Below are 24,579 nucleotides of genomic sequence, written 5' to 3' on the forward strand. Positions count from 1 at the left end.
CTACCCGTCACCCATAGGCAGGAAAGGAAAAAACATGCTACAGTGAACTGGAAATTATCTTGTCCTTTGCTGCAGTACTTTTTATTTTGTCTCTGTACTGGATTTGCCTCAATATTTAAAAAATAGCAGCTACCTTTGTTAGTGTTGATCTGTTAACATTTCTGCTTTGAACTCCATTTTAGCTGGGACAACTGATCATTTTAGGATTAAGTATAATTTTCCATTGTCAAATGTTTTAGCCACACTCTTTTTTAAAATAATTTTATCCAGTTTAAGTTTACAAAACCTATATAGCAGTGAATATTTTAGATACCCAGTTTTCTTTTTACAGTCCTATATTTTAAAACCAAATTTCACATAAACTCTAAACTCTGTCATGCTGTAAGTAACGATCTAAAAGACTCATGTTAAATACATATACACACATTATATAAAAATACATATATATATATACATTGTGCATTCTTGAAATATGAACTGTTATGCTTTTTGTGTGCTAACAATACATAATACAACATATCATTTTGCTTATTTGTACATAACATTCCATAAAGATATCCTTTATACCAATAAACCTTAGGATGGAGGATTGTCACATCATGCGTCATATTCAAAAGACAAAAGTTTTTGCTCAAGACAGATTCAAGACAGCACTCTGCTGAGATCCCTGAGGGATTTGTTTATTGCCATGATGAAAAACGAAGACCACTGATGGCTGTACCATGGGTGTCACTCCAAATGACTGGGACATCATGGTGAGATGTTGGAACCTGTAGGAAATTTTAACAGTCCCAATGCCCTTTTGTAACAGTAACAGCATCTCCCAGAGATGTTACCAAACTGACAGATGTTTTTCCTTTTCCCTTTATGGAGAACCAGAGACCTATGAGAAACACGGAAAGGAAATAACTGCACAGCCTAATTTAAATGCACAAAGGCAGGGATTATCCATACCCGCTCCTATCAAATCCTTCTTTTAATCTTCAAGCTACTTTTCTTTCAAAAAAATCTTTCAGTAAAATTGTGGGAAAGTACATTAAATGTTTTAAAGAAAGTCACTAAAACAAGTGTATTAATGCAAAATAAACAACATTCAAAGGAGGATTTTTACAGTTGAACCCTCACTACTAATTAATCTATGTCTGTCTAACTTCAGATATCTTGTGCAAGCTGATAAATCCTCAACAGAAGATGAAGAAACAGTATACTCTTTGCTTTCTAGAACAAACAAAAGAAATGTGCAAAAGCCTCAGATTATACAAATACTATGTTACCACATTCACAAAAAATATTTACTTATTTGTTGAGCACAACTATTCCAAAGTCTTTTGGCACCTCGAGGACTAAAATATCATACAGTACAGATGTCTAATAGAAACTAGTTTGTCCTGGAAGAAAGTAAACTTTTCTCAACTTATTGAACCATTACCATGTACCTATTCAGCAGAGTGAGAAACTCTTTTAAATCTACTAAATTCAGTAACAAAAGTATGGTTGCTTTGCAGAGATATTAGACATGAGCAAAGGACAGTCAGAGGTTTTGGGGTAACAGGTTTCCTGGATACATATGACAGGACAGAATGAAAAATACAATTCCTGCAGAATTTTTCTGCTCAGGCCTTTCTCATGAAAATTCTGTGCTTTTAACCATTGTTGTTATGAGCTTAGGACAAGGTGATGCTTGGGGAAAAGCTTCCAGGCTGCCCCATAGGCCTAGATTTACAAAACATTCTGGCTTGTCTAACCAGCCAGACAGCAGATTCCTTTTTTATTATTTTAAATAAAGCACTTGAACACCAGTACGAGATCCTTCTGCAGTTCAGATTATACCAAATGATGGTCCAGAGGTGAGGATGGGTATTATAAACTGAGTAGAATGTCTTTTGCTGGCCTTTTCATTAGGCTCTCATTGCAGACTTAATTGTAGATTCAAAGACAGTGTAGCAGAACACTTTTAACTAATGCCCTCCAACGCATACTGAGTAGCCTGACCAACAATTTAGTCACCAGTCTAAACAAGAATCTCCCTGCCCTCAGGGGAGATTCCCCCTCAAGAAGACAAAACTGAGAGGGGATCTCACTAATGTATATAAATATCTAAAGGGTGAGAGAGATGCCAGGAAGATGGAGTCAGGCTTTTCTTGGTGGTGCCAACCACTAGGAAACGAGGCAATGGTTAGAAACTGGACAACGCTCTCAGACACATGGTAAGATTCTTGGGGTGTCCTGTGCAGGGCCAGAAGTTGTATGATCCTGGTAAGTCCCTTCCAACTCAGCGTATTCTATGATTCTATGATTGTATCATGCACAGGAAGTTCCACCTGAACGTGAGTAGAGCGGGTGATCATACACTACAACAGATTGTCCAGAGCGGTTGTGGAGTCTTCCTCACTGGAGATATTCCAGAACCGTCTGGACACAATCCTGTGCCACGTGTTCTAGGACTACTCTGCTTCAGCACGGAGGTTGGACCAGATGACCCAGTGATCCCTTCCAACCCGACCCATTCTGTGATTCTGTGAGATCACCGCCCTGAGGCGAGCCCCGAGGCGCTGTGGCCTCTCGCACGGAGGGCAGGTCGGCAGAAGGGGGTTCCCCCCCTGCCTCCTTCCCTCCTGCCCGGCGGGCCCGCGGCCGCCCCCGCCCGCCAGCTCGCACGGCGGCGCGGGCAGGGCCCGGCGCGCTGCGGCGGGCAAGGCTGGGGCGGCGTCAGCGGGCGCGCGGTGCCGGCTCCAGGGCTTTAAAGCAGCGTGTAAACTGAGATGCTACCACAGACAGCAGCGCGGCGGCGGCGGCGGCCGCAGGAGCTCCCAGAGCCCAGACGGGCGCCCGACTTTCGCCCCCGCCGTGCCGCGGGGCATGAAAGCGGCCGCCCCGCGGCTCTAGGTACCCCCGGGGCCCCATGGCGACGTCCCGCGCTGCCCGCGCCTTCCTCCTTCTGCTCCTGCTCTGCCTGCCGGCGCCGCGGCGAGGGGCGCGGGTCGGCGGGCAGCGCCCGCGAGGCTGCCCCGCTCCGTGCCGCTGCGAGCAGGACGGCGTGCTGCTCCGAGCCGACTGCTCCGACCGCGGGCTCACCGCCGTGCCCGCCAACCTCAGCCTCTTCACCTCCTACCTGTGAGTGCGGGCGGGCGGGGAGGGGGCACCGCCGGCAGGGCTCGGGCCGACCCCGGCGCTGACAAGGGGCTCGCAGGGTCGGTGTGGTGCCGCTGCCCGCAGAGAACACCCAACTTCAAATACGTTTCTAATCGCTATTTAATCAGCGGGCGGGTTGTAAAGCGTTTATAGGTGCCTGGCCATCGCGGTGCCCGGTCCGGCGCCGGGAGGGTCGCTGTGTGATGCGGTGTTTGGGGGGTAGTTAAAAGCGATTGCAAGAGCAGAAATTCAGTGCGATCCGCAGGGACGTTAATCTTCACCTTTGCTTCCGGGGACAAGGCTTTGATGTGCGGTCGCTGCTGATTTAATCGTTAACAGATCTCCCCTCGGGTGGAGGACAGGCAGTAAATCAGTCGCGCTCCCAGGAGGCGGCAGCGCTCGGGGACTGGAGTGTCTGTGTCCTGACACAGGTGCCTGTGTCGCAATCCGGGCCCGGGCCGGCGCACCCCGCACCGCCGGAGTCCCCCGGCGCCTCGCAGTGTCCGCCTGGCGGGGCATCCCCATCGGGCCGGGCTGCTTGGAAACTCCGCTGCGTCTCAGGCGCTCTGAGTTACAGCGTAGGGACAGAGCCGGCAAGAGCGGAGAAAATTTGTATTAACAGAAAAAACCACAAACAAACAAACAAACAAACCAAAACCACCCAAAACTATGGTAAAACTTTCTCTGTTTCCTTATTTTTGGCTCAGTGGTCGTCGTTTACCTTCTCTTGGTTTCGTGTGTTGTAAGTGTTGGTGCACTGGAAGTGTTCCTTTAGTGCCCTCCTTGCTGATTCTGTAGTTTTTTATGGCTGCATGACCAGTAGGTTGTTAATGTAATATCCTTCATATTCAGCATAAAGTATGTCTGTTTCTAAGTGTGTTTGTCCATCTGTATTTTGACATGCTGATGACTTGCTTGCTGCTATAGTCAGTGTGAAGATGCTTTCACAGCATTGTGTTTTTGGGGTACTAAATCATTCTGAACTCGCTTCTCTCTTAATACCACGCTTCAAAAGATACAAAATATATGTTGCATCTGAAAAAATAAAGTAAATTAGAAATGGCTAAGAGAAGTATAAACGTGCCAACATACACAAGGTAGAAATTAAGTGCAACCAATAAAATCTAAGTAGTAAGTATATGTTAGGGGAAAGCTTGATTAAGTGGAAATAGCATCAATTTATAAAGAGGATGTGGAGCTGAAAGACTTTTCTAAATATGCATGTAAATACTGTTCTGAAAGATCTGTTGTCTTAAGATCTGTTTTAGCTTATTTTTTCATAAATGTTTCACAGTCAAAGCTATTGGTAATGTTAAGAGGCAGGAGTCAGCATTACTGAACAACCAGTGAAAGTAGAGGAAAACTTTGCATAATGCATATTATGCTATGCATAATAAAGATACAACCTTTAAGAGACATACAAAGTCTGCCACTGGTTCAAAAAATAGCAGGTCAAAATTTCGGGTATGCAGAAGATACAATGTTTTCTAGTGCTTTGGAAAGCCATAAGCAAAAAGGTGAAGGTGTGAAGTCAGACTTCAGATGTACATATCCTGTGTCAAGAAGTAGAGGCCTTAAATTCTTTGTTGCTTGGAAGAATGCTAAAGCTGGAAAAGCATGAGAGAACTCACTGTTTGACTATTTATGAAGAAAAAGAGAGCATATGCATGATGATGTCAAAATACCACTGTTACTGTCTTATGGTGTGGTTCTTATGCCTCTGGTAATTTTCTTCTTGGTAGGATTGTGATCTAGTCTGCACTTTTATTTTTAAATTCTCCTGTCCTTCAGAAGGAATGTCTTTCTCCAGTCAAGAATTCTCTGCTGTTCAGTAACAGATACACTGAAGTGAAAAAACATCACTTGGACAGGCAGACCTTTAAATGACCAAGACTGTATTCAGGCAGCATAACAGTATAAAAGACTGCTTCATAAATATAGGCAGCTACACTTGCTGTTTTCCAAATTTACAAGGCTGCTATCATTGGATTGATTAATTATTGCCTAATTATGGAGAATTGTAGTTCCTGCTTGCCTTCCATAAAGAACTGTCAAGTCTCATTATCTGTAGATGACTAAGCAATGGCAAATTTTAAAATGTGCCTGCTTGTTATAGGCATGTTTGCCTCCCTGAGCTTGGCAGTGACCAACTAGCTGCTCCTTGATTATCTTCTTTTCTGTTTGTTTGGGGGTTTTTTTCCCAAAAAAGATCCAGAATTGTCTTTTTGTGCTGTGACAATTTTTACTTCAGGTCAAAGTAGAAGGTTAAAACAGTGTATTCACATTTAATCTCTCTCCAGAAAAAAAAAATCTTCTCTAGTAGAGTCTTTTCTTGCATCATAGACGTATCTGACCAAAACCAACCTTGTATTAATTTTGAGCTTTTAAAGGGTTTTTTTCCTACATTTCTGACATTTTTATTTTAGCTGAACACTTGCATAGGAGAAGAAAGTAGAAGTTTTCTTGGTGTGCAGTGGAAATTGTGTGAAAAGTTGAAATGCTGAGGCAGTTAAGGTTTGTTTTATGTTGAGACAAATGTGTACAGAGCATGATATATTATGGTGAGTGAATTTTGCATGTGCAACCATTTTTTTATGATGGTGCTCTTGCAGCAGAGCTAAATGTACTCTACAGATGGACCTGCTACACTTTTCTCCATTGTCATTTATCCCAGGCTGCAATTCTTGCCTTCCATCAAAAATATTTTTATTTATGGTTTTGTGTTTACTGCCATAAACTGTTAGATTTTTTAAGAGTAGGCAAGAAGAAACCATGAGTTTCTTTCCGTTCCTTTTTTTTTCATTTACTTTTAGGCTAAGTACATTAATTTACTTTTAGGCTCACTGTATTTAATGCAACTCCTGTTGACACAAATGAGAATTCCATGTGCTGATGAAGGGCAGCACTGAGTCTCTGTTTCAAATTAAGAACAGGTTGCTTTCCTATCAGTACACAGTGAAAAGAAGAAGAATTCTGAAGCCAAACCCATGAGTTAGTGAAGTATTGTTACCATTTGCTGTGATGTGGAAAACTGAGGCAAAGAAGGGCTTGCTCAAAGTTAAAGTTTATTGCAAAGCCATTAATTAAAGACAAAATGCCTTATCCTAACTCTGTTGTTTAACCACAAGCTCATCCTACTTAATTACTCATTAAAAATCGTGTAAAATCTGACAACTCCCATTCAAGACTATTTAGTATGAAAAGTATCTCATGTGATGACAATATGGAAGACAGGTCTTAAAGATTTTGAAGTTCTCTGTTAAGGGCCTGGATAGCACAGAAAACTAAATTTATTATAAATGCCAGGGCTGTTTAACAATTCGGATGCTTATTTGTGATCAAAATGCGTAAACGGTGAGCAGAATGTTTACATAATGTTACTGTCTTAGGTTGACATAGACATGCACGCATACATGTATAAATATTGCAGGATTTGCTTTTTACATTATAGTTGACTTAAAAAGTTTAAATTTGAGTACATTGTAAATATGTATAGTAACGCTTGGGGAAATATGGTTCATATAATAGTTAATTGTTCATAAAAATTACTAAGAAAAATTATTTTTCAAAACTTTGATAACATTAATATTATTACAGTAGAACCTATGGAGAAGAAATCAGTGCATATTATAAGATTCCTAACATGTTAGTGTTTAAGTAAGTTTTGACCTTCTGCTTCATTCATTGCCATAATATTTTGTTTGTTGATAAATAGCCCTGTAGAGCACACTCTGTAGTGTATATGCAAGTGCTTAAGACTACTAGACATAAAAATTAAAAATAAAGAAATTGGCAGAAAAAATTACTTTTCTGTAGGTTAACAAGTATGTTCCCAAAAATGAATGATGCTTCTGAAATCAGAAAGATAGAAATTTCTGTGTCAAAATTAAAACCAAGCCTTTGGGATAAATTTGCATTTTAGTCATTCTGATCTCACAGTCATACTCAGGTCTTGTGTCTTCACCTAAGGTATCTTGGGAATGACTATGTATTTTTGAAGAGATCAAATAGCAAAACATCTTCTTATGAAGAAGTGAGATTTATAAAGTCTCTTACACCTTCCAGATCCCTTGGCAAGATTTAGAAGTTAGGTATTTCATAAAATATTTGTGTCTTTTTTAGAAAGTACTTGTTTACGTAGGTACAAACTTTATAAGCCGGTTTTGTGCCTTAAATTAAATGATCGTCATGCGTTTTGAGTTAATAATTTGAGTCTTGTCCTGATTGAGGATGAGGGTGAATCCAGGTTCTGGATTTAGAATTTAGTTCTAAATTTCTCTTTTGAAAAGGAAACCGAGTATTTCCTCTCTACTCATGGCTATAGTATGCTTGTAAAGGTAAAATGTATCTGTAGATAAATTAGAGGTAAATGAAAACTGAAGTAGTAAACTATATAAAGTTCACGTTGACCAGTTTTCAAGGGGTTTGCTTTAAATTTCAAAACATAGTGTGTCAAGTCAAAGATAGTTTCTTTGAGAAAAAAATTGGATTAAAAATGTGTTTGGGAATGTCAGTCTTCGTTTTTGAGAATACATGCAGTGCTAAAAATAACTCTTTAGACTGCTTCCTAAAGTGCCTTTTGCTGCTCAGAAAGGAAAAAAAAAAGGTCTGACAACACTTTCTCCTTTGTAGCGTTTACTCTGTAGAAACGCTGCATAAATTGACAAGGAAAAGGAAGCTGTCTTTAAGCTGGTAGAATATAAGGTGCTGACAGAGTGAAGGCACCTTCAATTTGGTTGGTATCTGAAGTGCATAGGACAATTGGCCAGGCAGAGGGAGCCTGACTCCAGCTGAGAACGCGTGCACTGGGCTGACCCTCCCAGTCAGCATGTCAGCGGAGATTAGACTTTCCTAAAGTGCTCCCTTGTTAACACAGTCTTTTCTCCGATGTCATTTGTCTTTCAAATGCTTAAAACTGCTACCAATTTTGCAGTAGTCCAGATTGCTTTCTTTTATTCTGTTTGTTGGCCAAGATAATATTTCATCTGCATGCACTGCTTTCTTAATTCTCTGTTGGCTATTTAAATGGTCATGATTAATACAATTTATGGTATTTTCCTTGACTTCCTTACTTGAACTGTCCAGCAGATCTGATTCTTTTCCCAGTAAAAATCATGGTAAATAAAGTGTGGTTCCTTTGGCTCCAAGTAAACTGATTGAGAGCAGAATATGATTTGGTGTTTTTGACATACCAAAACAGCTTTAGACTTCAGTCAGAAGAAAATACCTTAACATCTTTAAAAAGAATAAGATGTGATCAAAGCATGATTACTCCTCAGAGATTTGGCATTCATGTGGCAAATCCTTATGCTACATGATCTGCACTGTTTGCTGAGAAGACCTGAGAAATGTCTGTACAATTTTACTGATCAGATGTGAGAAATTTAATGACTGGAGAATTATAAAAGAAATATATGTAGCTGGGGGAGGGGTAGGGCCTGAAATGATGTTGCTGTCACTTGTTAAAGGAGTGTTACCCTCTTTTATCTCTTAGAATTGAGGTTTAAATGTACAAAACTAAGACAGTCCGCAGCTTCAATTGTATATGACAGCAATTCATGGTACCCCTGATTGCATCCTAGTGCTTTCTTTTCTAAGAATCTGTAGGCAACAGGTTGTAATTTTTGAATTAGAGACCTTAGAACGAGCATTAAAGCAGCAGTACCCAAATAGAAATACCTTCCTGGAATGTCTTTGCCATTTAGATGAAAAAGACCCCAGCCAACTCGTATTATACTAGGCACCAGCAATACCTAGAACACTAAGCAGGAATGAAATGGGATCACAATGCAGATCCCTAGGAACTGGTGCAGTTTTATGAGACCTTTGCTCAGACAGCACTTTCTATATCACCTTTCAGTTTTATTATTTTGCTGTGTTTTACTAATTCTTAGTTATGAGCTTTGGATTTTGGGGGCTGTGGCCACACCAATGAGGTCAGTCCATGAACAGACAAGTTATATTTTTGTGACTGGACAATGCTACAAAAAATAATTAATCTGAAGTGTCCAACAATGATAATTATCATAATCAGCCACTCACAAACTAGGATTTTATTGGTAACAAATGGGCTCTTAGTTGGGTCCAGTTGTATGATTTGGCTCCAGTCCTGCAAATACTTATCCAGATACTATACTTTAGTGTCAGGAATGATTCCACTGAAATCACGTGTGCAAATGTTTGTCAGATCAAGGCCTTTAATAATTCTAAAACACTTATCTCTTCCCCAAATATCAACTCATTTTTGGGTAATAGTTTCATTAAGCTGTTCTGCTCCACTGTCTCATTACGCAGACTAAATAATTATGTATATGATAAATCTTCTAATACCATTTCTTTCAAAAATTCTCAAAATCTTACATTGATTTGAATATTTAGCTTAATCTAGAATGCACTTTCAACAGTATTTTGTAGTTGCAATGAAATAATTTGAAGGACGTATTTGTCATTAAAAATTGTTAAAACTTTTTTACATTATAGTGTAAAAGTGTAGTCCTTTATATACAGGTGATATGCTACTGTGTGCATGAAGATGTGTGTGTTTAGACAGACTTTGGGCAAATTTTAAAAAAGTATCAGTCTAAAGTAGTACAAGCAGCTATAACTCCCACCACACAAAATCTCTCCCCTCTTTTGATGACAATTAAATGCTTTTCTTTTTATTGAGAGTAAGTAATTATATGCTTAGTGAAATTACTAAACTTAACATTACTTAATTAATGCAAAAGTATTTTCTGGGTTGGGACTTAATTTTTATAGTGATTGTGAATAAACCCTTTAAATCTTACAATTTTTTTGAGTGCTTGTGTCATACAAACTTCCACATGAAAAGTGTATAATAATTTGATATTGATGTTTATGAATGGGGAGGTAGGAGGTAGAAAGTAATACTACTTCTCTATTTTCTTTTTTTTTCCTGTTAGTTCCTTCACCTAACATTTCAGCCTGCTTTGTTTGAGGATGGAATAGTTAAAGCACTGATATTACACAGAAATAGAACTTTCCTAGCCTTCTTTTCTGTTGCAATAGGCATCTTTTGATGCCAGTTATACCATGTCTTCTGGATCCTGTGATAATAAAAATGCTAGTCTAAGTGAATGAGAGAACAGATGTGCAGTGATGTCAGCATTAAGGCAAGTGTAATTGCACTGATTTGGCATTCACTGAGTTTGTAAATGAGTCTCTGTGTACCCTGAAGGGAGAAGTAGATCATAGCTGGCAAGGGAAGCAAGTAAGATAAGACAAAGCTCACTCTCACTCATCATTGAAAGTTACCAGTTCTGAACCACCTTGATGAGTAACTTGCCTTTGAGCTTGATCCTTAATCAGCTTGGTGTGGAGGCTGCCTCAGAAATTAAATCTTTCTCCTGTTGGTCTTGCATATGATGAGGTTGCATTTATGTTGGGGGGGGGGGCAGACCAAGTTGTCCAGGGTGCAGAAACAGTATTCATCCTTATGAAGGCATAGAAATCAGAGTTTTTAAACACCCTGATTCACAGAGGTTGCTGTTTTGGAAGCATAAGTAAAGGGCAGAAACTGCTTCTGGGAACAGGGACTACAATCAGGTAGCCATAGCTGGGATTCAGGTAGGGAGACCTTTCAGTTCTGTTCTTGGATACAGTGATGAAGTACTTTACACATTCAGGTAAATCATGCAGCTTTTCTCTGGTCTTACTGTATATATGTGATGGCTGACAACTACGTACATCTGAATTTGACTGACTTAGTAGTGGCTGAAAAAAAGCTGGAGATCTGTAGATTAAAAACACTTAATAAGGTGCTAATTGTGAGTATGACATGGTAAAATAGAGGAATCACAAGGAATATTCTTCTCTTCGTAAGGATATATGTCTGCCTTTCCAATTTGCTTATGACTGTCTATTTGAGCTAAACCTCTGTGATATATGATTCTTACTCACTGGAACAAGTAAGTCTATGCAGGCATTTGAGAGCAATATCTGACTTGCTGATGAGAAAATACAGGATCCATATGCTTGGTGCAATATGGAAGTATTGCCTGCACTTGTGCTACAGTCGTGCAAAGACAAGGATTTGGAAGCAGGCCAAAAGAGGTGTAGGTTCAGCCTTATGACTTGACAAAGGTCTCAGGGAGTACATTCCAGTCCTAGAGTGTCCCTGCATAAAGCCTCACTATATTGATTGTAAACTGCAACAGGAACACGGTTACAGGAAGATAACAGAGAAGCAAAAAGCCCATTGAGAAGAAAGAGATGGCAGGTAGTTTGGGAATCTGCCTGTGACAGTGCCATAGAGTAGTGAAATGTGGCTCTTATCAGGCAGATCAACCAATTTTAAACATTTTAAACCCTCAAGGAGAAGTGGCAGTAATGCAGATCACAGTTCACATTTGTGCCATGTGTCTGCAATAAGACTTTGTAGGGTATAGTTATTATGAGAAGCCTTTGTAACTGGCTCTCGTGGAAATAATATCTGAGTATATAGTTATAATGGGGTGAAGAGTAACAGTGCGCAGTACTACCGCTAAGTGTTTTTAGAAGTTGAGTGTGAGGCACTGTGGAAGAGTAATTGGTAGCAGGAAAAGGGGTTCACGTGGTGTTATTTAGACCTAGCACTGAAAAGGGACAATGTGACAGCTCTTGATCAGAGAATGGCATCTGGGAAGACTGTACATTCCTCAGCATATAGAGGCTTCATACTGCCTTGTACCTGTTTCCTATACATATGTAATGTGAACTGCCAAGTGCCAGAACTTTACTTCCTTTTGGCCAAGACAGAAGATGTGAAAAGAAAGACCAGGGCAAGCACCTTGGAACATCCTAATTGCCCAAAGGCCAGAGGCAGTGCAGAACATAGCTGAACACATTCTTGAAATCTTGAAGTACATGTTTTTGGAATAAAACAAATACTTACTAAATATTTATAAGGGAAAAACCTTTCATCTGGAATAGAAAAAAACATTGTGTTGAAACAGATATATGTGGAAGCATATTGTAGAAATTTTGATTTCATAGGTTATTTGAATGGAAATATAAGATAAATCATTACAGGGAACGGCAGAAAAAGAACCAGTGCCAGATTGTGTTGGTGCATCCCCCATTCCTTGGGCTGCACTATCATCTCAGAAATGCTTGTCAACCCCCCTCAGTCTTGACAAACAGCACCTGGACTAGCTCCTCTTGAGCTAACCAGAAACTCTGTCTGCTCCCAGGAACTAGTTCCGTCTAACAAACTTCAGTTCTTTAATGAACAGCTTTGGAAACTTACTTTTCTTGCCTGAATAACAACCCAAGTGGAACAACATTTTTGTTGTCAAACTTTCAAAGAACATTACCAACCCAAATTGTGGCCAGGATGGAAAATTACTGTGACTAAAGCCAACTCTCTTGCAACCCTATAAACAGCTGCCCTAAGTGAGACCCTTGGAGCTCTCCTGGACCACAGGGGGCTGCAGCCAGCAATGTCCCCCTGAGTGGGACGCCTCTCAGAGCCAGAGAACTCTCAGGTTTGCTGTACTTGGAGGATCGCTGCCAAACACCACCAATGGAGCCTGGGGCAATGCCCCCACTCCTTGAGGCTCAAGCCTTCGCCCATAGAGAAGATGCAAAAACATTCGATGTGAGTACTCACTGAATTAGAGGGGAATTTTTCACAGGTATGTACCTTGTACATACTCCTTTAGGTGTTTGCATGTGCGAGTATGAATATGCTATAGCAAATGTACTGTGATTAAGCAGAAGGGCCTCCTTTATTCATTTTTATCCTTATCCTTTTTTCATCCCCAACTTCCATGGAGATAGTTTTTGGTTGATTTTAGATTTCAGTGCAGTTTTTCTCTTGTGTACTTAAACCATCTAGTAAGTAGTAGAGTGAACTTTCCTAATGAACTTTGTTGCACTTTCACTTTAATATTTAACCTGCTTTTGCGATGGTTTTGCCAGTAATTCTTTGAGCAACCTAAGACACTCACACACGACACAGGTCCATCTCTGCATGTCATTCCCTGTGTGTAAATCAACAGATTTATGCCAAGGAAGACTTCACATAGTTTCTGCTCTGCTTATGCTAATGAAACTAACTTAATTTTGTGGAATTGGTACTGGTAAAATAAACTGAATTTGAAAAATGTGAAGATTTTGGAAAAGCATTAATATAATTAAAATTAAGCATTTGCTTCAGTTTTAACGTGCCAACCCAGCAGAAAAGCTTCTATTATGTCATTACCATGCATAGTGTCTGTCCTTCTGCAATAAATAAAAGTCAGGTGTTCTTTTTTTTTTTTTAAATTTTAGACATACAGCCAAGTGATCATCATTATTGCCATGATTGCATCACGATATAGACTGGCAGGTGAGTTGTGTTGTGTTGTGTACAGATTTTCCAGTAGTTTGAGGAAGAAGGGAATTTTTTTTTTTGTTTTCAGTCTTTTTGTGCTTGCTGTTGATAGCATTCATTGAAAAGAGCGACACTTTTTTTTTGGAGTGCTGTGATACATTCGTTCCATTTATCACAGACAGAAAGAACCGTCATACAAATACAGTTATCAAAATCACATTTCTGTATGTATCGGTGCCTCAGTTGTTCTGCCTTCAGTGGCTGTCCCTGGTCCATCTGTGAAGAATCCCATAAACATGAAGCCAGATGTGGTCTGTTTTCTACATTTATCATAAATCGTGAATACAGCCTCTTGTAGTAATGCAGCTTTGTGTTCCTGACCACAGAGTAGTGCTATAAGAGCATCAGATTTCACAGGGAATTTCTAATATCCAGATTCACTGGATGTTATTATTTGCGGTGCCATATCTCTGTGTGGGAAGTATATAAGGAAGTGCTGCATGCTCTCAACGTGCTGCTAGTTTAATCTCTTCTGATAAGGTTTTGTGAAAACTAATTATGAGCCAGTTTGGTTCCCAATGAAGCTAGAACTGAAAGTACTTTTAATGATGTGAATTGAGCTCCTGGTATGTCACAGTTAGTGACATTCATTAGTGGTTTTGGTTATCTTAGCATGGAGGTCTTCCGTTAAGTTGTGTTCACAGCTTTTATAAAGCACTATTAAGGTGGTTGTTCAATAATGACCAAATGAAAATAAGAAATCTGTGTATCATCATTTAATAATATGATTTTGGTAAATGGTTGGATGTCCTGGCCACAGGAGAATTATAATAGAAGGACATAAGGGGAAAAAAAATACCTTAGTGCCAAAGCATTATGTTCTTTCAGTGAGTAGTAACACTACTAGTATTAAAGATAAATGAAATACATGTCTTGCTATAACAGCAAAACAAAATCAGATATGAAATAAACCTACTGTTTGTTCTCTATCTGTAAAATGGTGTTGTATCAGAAATAATTCTAGCAATTTAAAGATTTGGCAGTTTAACATTTATTGGAAGGTTTAGACATTAACCTTAGTATTCCTCCATGCTGTCAATTTTTCCTTACGCACTATGGCACAATTATTGATGAAGGTAAAATATGAGGCAGAATTTCTCAGTAGTTACATTACAAGATAGAGGCTTTGAAGTTGCATCATATGATGATTCTACAGTGCTGCTTCATCTAATTCTCAAGTATGATGTAATATGTATGTTTTCAGTTCTAGTTAAATAAAGACAGATTTTGAATATTTTTCTATGTCTGGGCAAGTATAAAAAAAGAAATGTGAACAGATATTGATTTCGGGGTATGGGGTTTTAAATCTGGAGAAAAAACCCAACAGTATTCAAGATATTTATTTTCTTTTTATGTCATCATCCACCAGAATAGATAATGCAGCTCATGTAAAATCAAGATATTTATTTCCTATCAATATTGTTTTTATTTATTTCTTTTTCATAATAGTCTTGTTCATGGGGTTGTATCTGACTGCCAGATTTAGTAAAAATATGTAATTAAATGTTTTGTAGGCAAGATGATGGTTAGATTTATTGAGGGCAGAAGATTATAAATAAGGTAAAAATTATTTTCATGCACTTGGAGAACAGATTGCATTAACATAATATCTTGAGTATTATCATGATACTCAATATTGATGGATAAAAATTCAAACTGGATAAAGGAAAGTGGACATTAGACCATGGAATAATATCTTCAGACATATGACATAAACAGACCAGCAGTTTTCCATTAATAAATAAATAAGAGAAACAAGTTTGAGATGTCACAGCGTAGGTAGATACGTAAGTCTGAGTGATACTAAAACGAAAAGATTGGTTAGCAGTTTGAATGCCAGTTCTGTCCCTCATGCTACTCTTTCGGTATTTCACAAAGTTTGTGATGCAGTTGACTGCACTACTTACTAAGTAAGAAGAATTCAGTAAAGGATATTGGAGTAGAGTTTATGCTGCTCCTAAAATTCAGGGGCAGGGGTGTCTAGAGGTATCTTTTGCCATTTTAAAATGTTTTCCTCTGTAGGTTACTTAAGACATCAACACAGCACAGAAAGAAAGTAGAAAGGGCCTACAGCTGCTTCCTAGAAAAGCAGTCAGCTCACATATATCTTGGGTACTGTTCAACTAGTGAGAACTGTCAAGCATAGAATGTAAAATGTCTTTGTCTGGCTTCTGAGGAGGTTGCTATACACCACTGCCTGAGTAATTCAAGTCATTAGCTTTTCTTGGATCTTAAAAAAAATACATATCTATGTTTTTAAACTTTCACATGACAAAGACATGACAATATAACTACAAGTTTTGCTAGTTCTAAGTAAAGCTCTCCAGTAAATGATTGGATTTATTATACATATTATGTTTTCTGGAGACATAAAAAAAAATGCAGGCTAATGCAAATGTGTGCATCTTCTGGCTAGTGATTTCAGCTGCAGTGCTTCTGTATAGTGCAGTACCTCATACACTCATGAAGTCCTGACTTTTAAGTGTAAAATATGTTAAGATCTAGAAATTAGTGTATTTTTTCTCAGTATCTGCAGATCTAGCTGTTTTGTGTTTGGAAGGAAAGACAGATTGTGCTCTTACTGGGATGACATCATGCAATCAGCTTCCTTATCATTCACTCAGTGCCTGGTCCTTCCTAGTATGTCTGTGTTTGCCATCTGCAATGCTAAGTGCCTATACAGCTTTTAAGGCTTCTGTCCTTATCATCTTTAATGCCTTACACAGGAAAACAAAGCTTTTTCAAGCTTCTCAGATTACTATTCCAGATCTAGGAAGAGGTTTTCCATAAGTTTTTTCTAGCTATTGAATCTGAATTACACACCTCACTTTTTTTAAGACATTAACTGATAAGATGAAGACTACTTCCGTTCTAAGTTGCAGTTGGTACAATACATACAGACATAGTGCGTGCCTGTATACAGGCTGGGAAAGAGGTTCTGGCAAATTTGAGTCTTATAATATTTATTTTTAGATTAATTTTTGTTGTATGCTCTTATGGTAAGGTTTTTTTCAATTCCTTTAAATTAGAGTTCTTAAATAGAAAATGTTCAGTGAACACAATTTCTTTCTTTTTTTTTAATTATTTACTTACCAAAAGAAAAAAATTATGGAGTAATCAAAAATCAGTGCCGCCATTGCAGAAGCCACCTTTGAGAGCCATTCTTTGCTATAATTATTGTGCCCGAAAGGACAGCAAAATGAAGTTGCGGTGGACATGCAGGGTTCAGTCCAGAGATTGTACTTGAGGGTATGCCATGAAATCTTACAACATTAGTGGTTTAGTGAAAAAGATGAGAAAGAGGGCAGGAAAAGCTTGATTTATATACTTTATTTTCTGGTATGTTTTATCTATATGCTTCCACTTCTGGTTCCGTAAGCACAGAATTTCATCATACAAAAGAATAAGAAACCAAAATGGGCTTTTTCTCCCAAGTTGTGAAAGGATGCAGATTTAGGATTTGCTAGATCTATGAGAAAAAACAATTTAGGAAAAGTAGACCACCGAAAGTGAACTTCCAACGTGTCAGCATCTGTGCTGACTCCTGGTAGTTTTGGCTCAAGCACAGTTGAGGATTTAGCTTAGCAGGACAGGGCACTGGGAAAATAACTTGCTTTCTGTAGCAGAATTCTCTGTGTAGGAGCGGCTTGTCTTTGCTAGTTAAGTTTCTGAATTCACAGAATTGGAAGAAGATAGCGCTCAAAGTTTTCTGGAAGACTGGAATTAGAATAGGAAACTCAGAAAAAATGTGCTTCTATATTGAGTCACTCTCAAACAGACAGTTTTAGATGTTCATATTGGTCTTCCTCCCCTTGGAGCCAGTTGTTCCCACCCTCCTGTTCTAGGCTGAGTCTCTTTCAGCTGTGCTGACTCAACTGTTTGTTTAAAAAGAAACACATTTCTGGTTGAAAAGTATGTATATAATTCACTGCTTTGTTTTAGAATGTAGTCACAGAAACAGCCAAACTAGCACAGCTGAAGGGACAGGGACAACTGATAGGGAGTTCAGTGAGCAAATAAAAGGAGTGGAAAACTTTTCAAGTACTCTTGCACCACTGCAGATTCCTAGGTAAAAATAAACCCTACAGAAAACCAAAGGGATGGTTTTTCTTATCTTTGATTTAGTTGTAGTCTTATGCTCATAAGGAAAAATCTTTCTTCTTGATTAATTTGCTATGGTTGATAAACAATATTTCATAAAAATTCCATTGAAAGTGCTTATAATAGACACATTATAAGTTCTTTCAGGTATTCCAGATGAATCTAGGATTCGGCGAAACTGAGCAGCTATACATTCTTTGAGAATTTGAGTGCATTTACGGTAGTTCAATTTAGTAATCAACTGAGAGAAAATTTTTCACCCAGACATAGCTCTATAAGTCGCAGTTCTTGAATTTGTGAGTCTAATAAATATGAAGTATATACACAAAATTTCGTATATATGTATATATACACATAATTTCAAAATAATGACTGAGTAAAAAACTTTTCCAAAATTAGAAAAAAAATTCTTTTCACTCCATATTGAATTACCCACAGGTAAAATGTTTTGTCTGCCTAATGGCAAACTTCACCCCAGATATATATATCCTTAGACTACACAAGACCACATTTAAGAAAGAAGATTCATCAGATATGAGCTTACAGTTGGAAGTGCCACCTTGCTCTGAAATAGCTATGAAATATATCATCCAGAGCAGAACTTAAACAAATTATTCATTACTCTAATGATGATTATTAACCCTGTGGAGAGCAGTATGGCCTGTTTATATATAATTGACATCTTTATACAAAAATAACTTCATTCCTTTTAGATACTGTGGCACTATTATGATACCATAACAGACCAAAGCACTGTAAGAAGTGATTGCAGCTGCCAATTTCAAATATATTTGCTGGGTTTACCTTATTTCATATGCAGAAAGGAAATATTCTCTTCTGTCTCCCAGCTGCCATTCTGTGCTTCGAAAATCAAGCCCAATTCTGCATCCACAACTAATGTTCAGTGAGTAAAACAGATAAAAATAAAGCAATCACAATTAATAGGTTATCATCTCATATTATCATTTTACAAAAAAAAAGTAGACATGTTCACATTTGTTTCTAAAATACCTAAAACAATTTTCCAATTTGATGTTTCACTTTTCTAAAATTCAGAAATGTAAGAAATGGTACATGTGGGGCACAAAAGAAAATGTACCTTTAAAACTGAATCATCTCATGTGTGTGTCTTACAGTAGCCAGAGACTGCGCTTTACGTGAGGCGTACAGCATGGCAACACTCATCAGAACTTTTTTTTGTTGCTAAAATCTGTATTTTAGCATTTTGAAGGCTGTTCTGTATTTCTCCATTATCAAATATAGAAACTCTCAGATATGTTTTATAATCACCTTCTATATATATTTGACATTATAAGGAACGATATTAAATATTTAACAAGGTCAGTAGAGTTGTATTTTAGACCCTTGCTTCTCTAACATAGTATTTAAGGCAAAGAAAACTTATATATACTTCTTATTAAAAGGGTTTATTAAAATTGACTTTATTTGTTTTACAGTTTAGCAAACTCTGCAGGTAGCCTTAAGAGTCTGCTCAATTCATTATCATTAAATCAACAACCAGATCTTCTTTCTGCCATTCCCTGGCAGGATTAATGGAATTTGCCATGATTTGTGCAATTAACAGTGAAAGCTCTTGCTGGGTAAGCTAGCAAGCTTGACTAATTCTCAGTTGTGTTAACTTTATAAACCTATTTTAAGGTTTTAACTTGACTAAAGGTAGTGACTTACGCTGTTACCTTTGAATATATCTTACATGATTATGGTTAATAAGTGTAAATAAAATATTAAATATATATTGCATGGTACACATGTGAAAAATATGTATGTTATGGATATTTTGCAACATCCTGTAAAACATCATTTTTGTGGTTTAAAATGAGATTCCAAAAAGCAATTGATCTACTGATACTAAAACAGCTGCATAAATTTAAACACTTGAAGTATTAAATTATATACAGAATTAGTAAACTCTTTATAACAGGAACAGATCATTTGTATTTCAAAATAACTTACACTTGAATCAAAAAAGTGAGCAATTATTATTTGATTTGATTTAAAGCTGGCTTGCTCAGCAAAGCCATTTTAACCTGTAAAGCATTCCAGTTACTATCGAGTTTTTCACCTTTTCAGACAACGTTAGAATCAGCCTAAAGAAAGGAGAAAAGAGAGGAAAAAATATTTTCAGCCTGTCTGACAAGACTACATGAAAAGCTTGTGATCAAAGGATCTTAAATACACGTTACTGGTGTGACAAACAACATTTTTGTCCCTTTATTAGATTTATTTTCCTTCTGGAAACTGCAGTAGCCAGAGTATAGTTTGTGAAAGAAAGCTGGCAGGGTTGTATTCTTTGATTCCTAATTAACACCTTCAGTCTCAAAAGAGGACTAACAGAAATACCATAAAATGTTGCAGCTGCATTGTTATTCCGCTTGGTTGGTTTGTTAAAAGTCAGCTGGGCATTGGCAGCTGCAATAAAGGAAAAGCTCAATGGATGTTTTGTATTGTGCCCACTGAAGTGAAAGAAGGCAACCATTTTATTTTCAAATGGGCAGCTGCATAGTGATGTTTAAATGGACCTAAATGTGAGATTTACTGTTAATTTATAGTAATTGGTTATAAATAAAGTAGCAGTATAGCTTGGCTTTCATGTATTAAAGCCATAGAACACAAATTGAAGGCAAATGAGTTATGAAGGGTAAAAAGTGAAGGGTAAAATACTAAAGTGACAGAAAATGCAGTTACTTAGAAGGAGTAGTGGTATTCAGTTTTGCAATGTAATGCAGCAGCCACCTTGGAAGCAACTAGTCAAGCCTTCTTTAGATTGTGCCCTGAGAAATAAAGGTAGACATTGCTTTGTCCCACTGTAGTGAAAACCAGTGTTTCAATGCTGGGATCAGAACCAAGTGCAACTCTGCCTGGAGAGCATAGGTTTGTATTTTGGGTAGTAGAATAAAGGAGGCATTTAACTCTGGTCAGATAAATCTCACTCACGCTCAAAAAAATGCAATTAGGGAAATATGTAAATCTAGATGTTTCATCAAATGCTACCTAAGGGGTTACCAGTTCTTTCCTTGCATAATGACTGAACTAAAGAACTTCAGTGTCTGTGTAAGAACCATTGTCCCAGCCCCAGAGCCCGTTGGAAACCGAGTCCAGACTGGCCGTGGGAAATACCTACATATTTGACACAGGCCCCATTTCTGAGAGAAAAGGGGGTGGAATAGAAAGTATGGAGATTTTACTGTTGCATTCTAATCAGCCATGATCTGCCTAATTTGCTTTGATCAGGAAGATAAACTAATTTTCCTATAGGCTGGATAAAAGTAATTAGCAATCCAATGCTTTCATGCTTTTGAAAAGGGTAAAGAAAAGAATAGCAGAAATTGTAATGGTGGGAGCAAAGTACCCCTTTTCGGCTCATCTGAAAGCATTGTTAATTGAAAATAGGATGGTGCATAGGAGAGAGGCCCTGATTAAGATGCTTTTTTGGGCTAGGATATCTTTGTGCTCTGTGATCTATAATGTTACGCAGCTAAATGTTTCTGAAGATTAATTTCAATTGAGTTTTAGTATATTTTGCTTCTGCTCTCTTTTGTGGAAAAAACATATTCCATGTAAACAGTATGTCTGACATACTGTAAGGATGCTGTTGGATTTCCCAAGGCATTTTAATATCTTTTTCCACAACTGCATTAGAATAATTCAGTGGTTAAATAAAGTTTGGATCTGCTGCTTCCACAAGGCTTCAAGATGAGGGTTTCTAAGGCCACATAGGGAAATCAAAAACTCTATAGCCGTAATTACTGGATATCCCAGTCTCCTGATTCTATTAGGTAAGAACTGTGTGGTTCTGTGGGCCTGAAGTGTGACTGTTAGCCTGACACACATGCTATGGTGTAATATGCCTCTGCTAAGTTTTCTGGTAGCTGTTACTCCTCCTTGGCATTGGCCATTCTATTTAAGTATAAATCAAGATGTCTTGAAAGATACTAAGTTTCACAATAAAATGCTTAATATGCAGACATAATGGAATGCCAGCACACAGAACGCCATCTTTACCCAGGCAAACAGTACTCATTCAGATAATCTTACCGAATTCCATAGGTAAGATTGCATAGGCTGCAGAATACCTTAATACCTGTCTTCCCCTAGGTTTCCCCATCTTTATATGAATTGAGTAGTTCAGCAGGCACTTACAGACAGCTTGTTTAATAATTCTGTCCACTTAACTCTTTGTACTTTGAAAGTTATATTTAAGACATCAGATAAGCTTAAGGACTCTATTTATCATTTATGTTACAGTTGTATTGCAGTCCACAGCCGTCAGCTGTCAGGAACAGCTAAAATACAGAGGCAGGCTCTATAAAAGCTTTCATAGGAAAAAAAAAAAGCACGTATTTGTGATGAATGAGAAAAACATTTTATGGCATGGATGGAGAAACAGGGCATGTGTTCTATCTCAAAGACGCTCCTATTAAAAAAATAATATCCTTCAAAGACGGAGTTTGGAAAATTAATTTCCCCTGCCAGCAATATGCCTTGAATAGTGTTTGGAGGGGGAAAAAGCTATGTTCCTGTATGATAGTGGTCTTAAACTCAAGTATATAACAAATTTTTGAGTTGTCTTTCTACACTCTAAAATATGTTGGCTTTGTGATCATCTGCAGTGTTTGTTTTCCAGCCCATGTGATGTCAGCTGCAAAAGCTGTGTTGCTTTGAATGTGAGAACAGAGTCACAGAAATAAAAATTGATGTAAGAATTATAAAACAAAGTAGAAGCATTCGTTGAAATACTGCAGAGAGTTTTGTTTACCTGGGAATATTTATTCATTTTTCTTATGGAGGCAGCACAACCTCATAGATAAAGCATTGATTTGAGATTTAGACCTATATTTTCTTCGTTTCCTTATTGCATTGCTTAGTGCCACAGCAAAATTAGTTTGTTTACCACTCTACAGTCTCCTTAACTCCTACTTAGTAGTTTACTTTTTCTTTATGCTGTGCTTTGAAAAGTATTGCATGATTGAATATGGTTGTACAAAAAGTGCAGGAGGGCAAAGCCAGTGAGTACATAATTCCTTCAGCCCAGAAAGTTCTCCCTCCATCCTCTGCCAATATACACCCTTCTTTGGTATGGGGGGCAGAAGTTGCTCCCCTAGCTCTCTCAAGAGAAGATGTAGCAATTCTGTCTCAGACCTTTGTATTACATCGCATTTTCCATAGAATGTGAGCTAGAGTGTAGATTCCTACAGCTGTTACTCACAAACCTGCAGAAGGACAGGGAATTGCTTTTGTGCTTCTCTTTGAGTTGCACAGAAATTAGTTTCCTAAATCCTTAGAGTTTTTCCAAATGAAAACCATGAGGAAACTGGATGATCTGTAACTCTTACAGGAGGAAAACGCTGACCCTGATTATGAATGTTGTCCTTCCTCCATAGCATTCTGTTCCTTACAAGGCTGAGAGGTTTTGACATAACATTCTTGTGGTAATATGGAAATACACCATTCTCAAAATGGTGCAGAAAAATAGTGTTACAAGAAATACTTCACTCGTTTCTAGGTCCAAAGAATTCAATACACATATGAAGTCACATCGGTGTAGAGTTTTTTAGGAAGATATATGTAAGCTCTGCCCTTGTTCTGAGTCATCTGGAAACTATCAGCAAAGTACTGAGCCTGACCTTACCTGAGCATTAACCTTACCAGAAAGGATGGTATTTATCTGGAGACACCTAAGAAACTGCATGGGGGAGAAACCTGCTCCACCTTGTTGAACCTAGAGGAGTCTGACTGCAAGATTGCAACCCACGTGAAACTGGTCCTGCTAAGCTCTACTTTCGGGAAACACATACTGAGATTTCAAAAGTCTTTAAGTGTTGTTATAGCCTAAATTGTATTCACTTTTCATAGGGTTTTACTAATTTTTATTAAATCCTCCTTACTGAGTTTTCTGTATTTCTAGGAAGATCTACCTATTTACATTTTTATAAAAGAAAGCCCAACAATGAAGTCACAAGTCTTAACATATACTGATGAAAGCAACTTCTCACTTTTCCACGTAAAGAAAATTAGTTTCTCTCATCCAAAGAAAAGCTTGAATAACCAACAAGGCATTACAGTATGCTTCTGATGTCAGAAAAATTGCACTGGTGCAGATAAGGAATCAGGGAAGCAGATTTCTTCATCCTTGCATCACCACTAGCATGAATATGGTGCATACATTTTATCTTTTAATTTAGTTGCTCCTGGAGTCAAAGTAGAATTCAGCTCCAGATTCACATGCTGATCTAAAATACAGCTGTCTAGAGTAGGCAGTGCCTCATTCTCCGAATAGTATAGTCCCAGCTGTTGGAGAGCATTGACCAGAAAAAAGTCGCTTATCTGAAGATGAGATAAATCTTTCTACCTTTAACTGACTACATTAGGAGCCCAGGAGCTTGTTCCGCATGCAAACCGCTAACTTCAGAGTGTTAGGAGCCAAATCACTGTCTCAGAGGTCAGTGCGATTGACTAAGCAAAGGCGCACTCGCTTTACCTGAGGGTGTTGTAGCGGGCCTTCAGTTGTTCCTTCGCAAGGCGACGAGTCATGTCATAGGTCATAATGTCCTGTTTGCCAGGCCGATGTGGATGCATCAGGTAACATTTCAAAGACTCTGGATGCCTGTGTTTACCAAACCAAGTTGAGTCTCTATTCTCTGATGCAACTGAAGCTTCATTTCAATGCTCACCCATATCTACCTTATGCCATTTAAGATACTCCAGGCTATCTGACATGTCTCCATGGGATACATATGATATGGCCTCTAAAGGAAGTACATCCTCTACTTTGTGGATAGTGTTGGTTGGGAGCCAGGCAAGTAATCTCAAGAAATGATGACCCACAGCTAAAAAAATCTGGCAGTTTAGGTTTTTTTAAAAGCCGTGGCATAGTTCCCCTAGAAATCTTAAAGACTCACAGAGAATTGCAGTACTATACACCTAGTAACCTGCATGAGGGGGGAGATTTG

General features: G+C 38.2%; 1 protein-coding gene across 6 annotated transcripts in view; it reads left to right on the plus strand.

Moving 5' to 3' along the window:
• The first annotated feature begins 2,902 nt into the window (after positions 1 to 2,902).
• LGR5 (leucine rich repeat containing G protein-coupled receptor 5) overlaps positions 2,903 to 24,579 on the plus strand; it is an 87,184-nt gene continuing 65,507 nt past the window's right edge. For all 6 annotated transcript variants that reach the window (XM_032689246.1, XM_032689250.1, XM_032689252.1 and 3 more), the window contains exon 1: positions 2,903 to 3,114. In XM_032689246.1, coding sequence (XP_032545137.1) covers positions 2,903 to 3,114 — 212 coding nt within the window. The remainder of the gene's footprint in view (positions 3,115 to 24,579) is intronic.

This window comes from Chiroxiphia lanceolata, chromosome 5 (genome assembly GCF_009829145.1).
Source record: "Chiroxiphia lanceolata isolate bChiLan1 chromosome 5, bChiLan1.pri, whole genome shotgun sequence".
In the NCBI taxonomy this organism is placed as follows: Eukaryota; Metazoa; Chordata; class Aves; order Passeriformes; family Pipridae; genus Chiroxiphia; species Chiroxiphia lanceolata.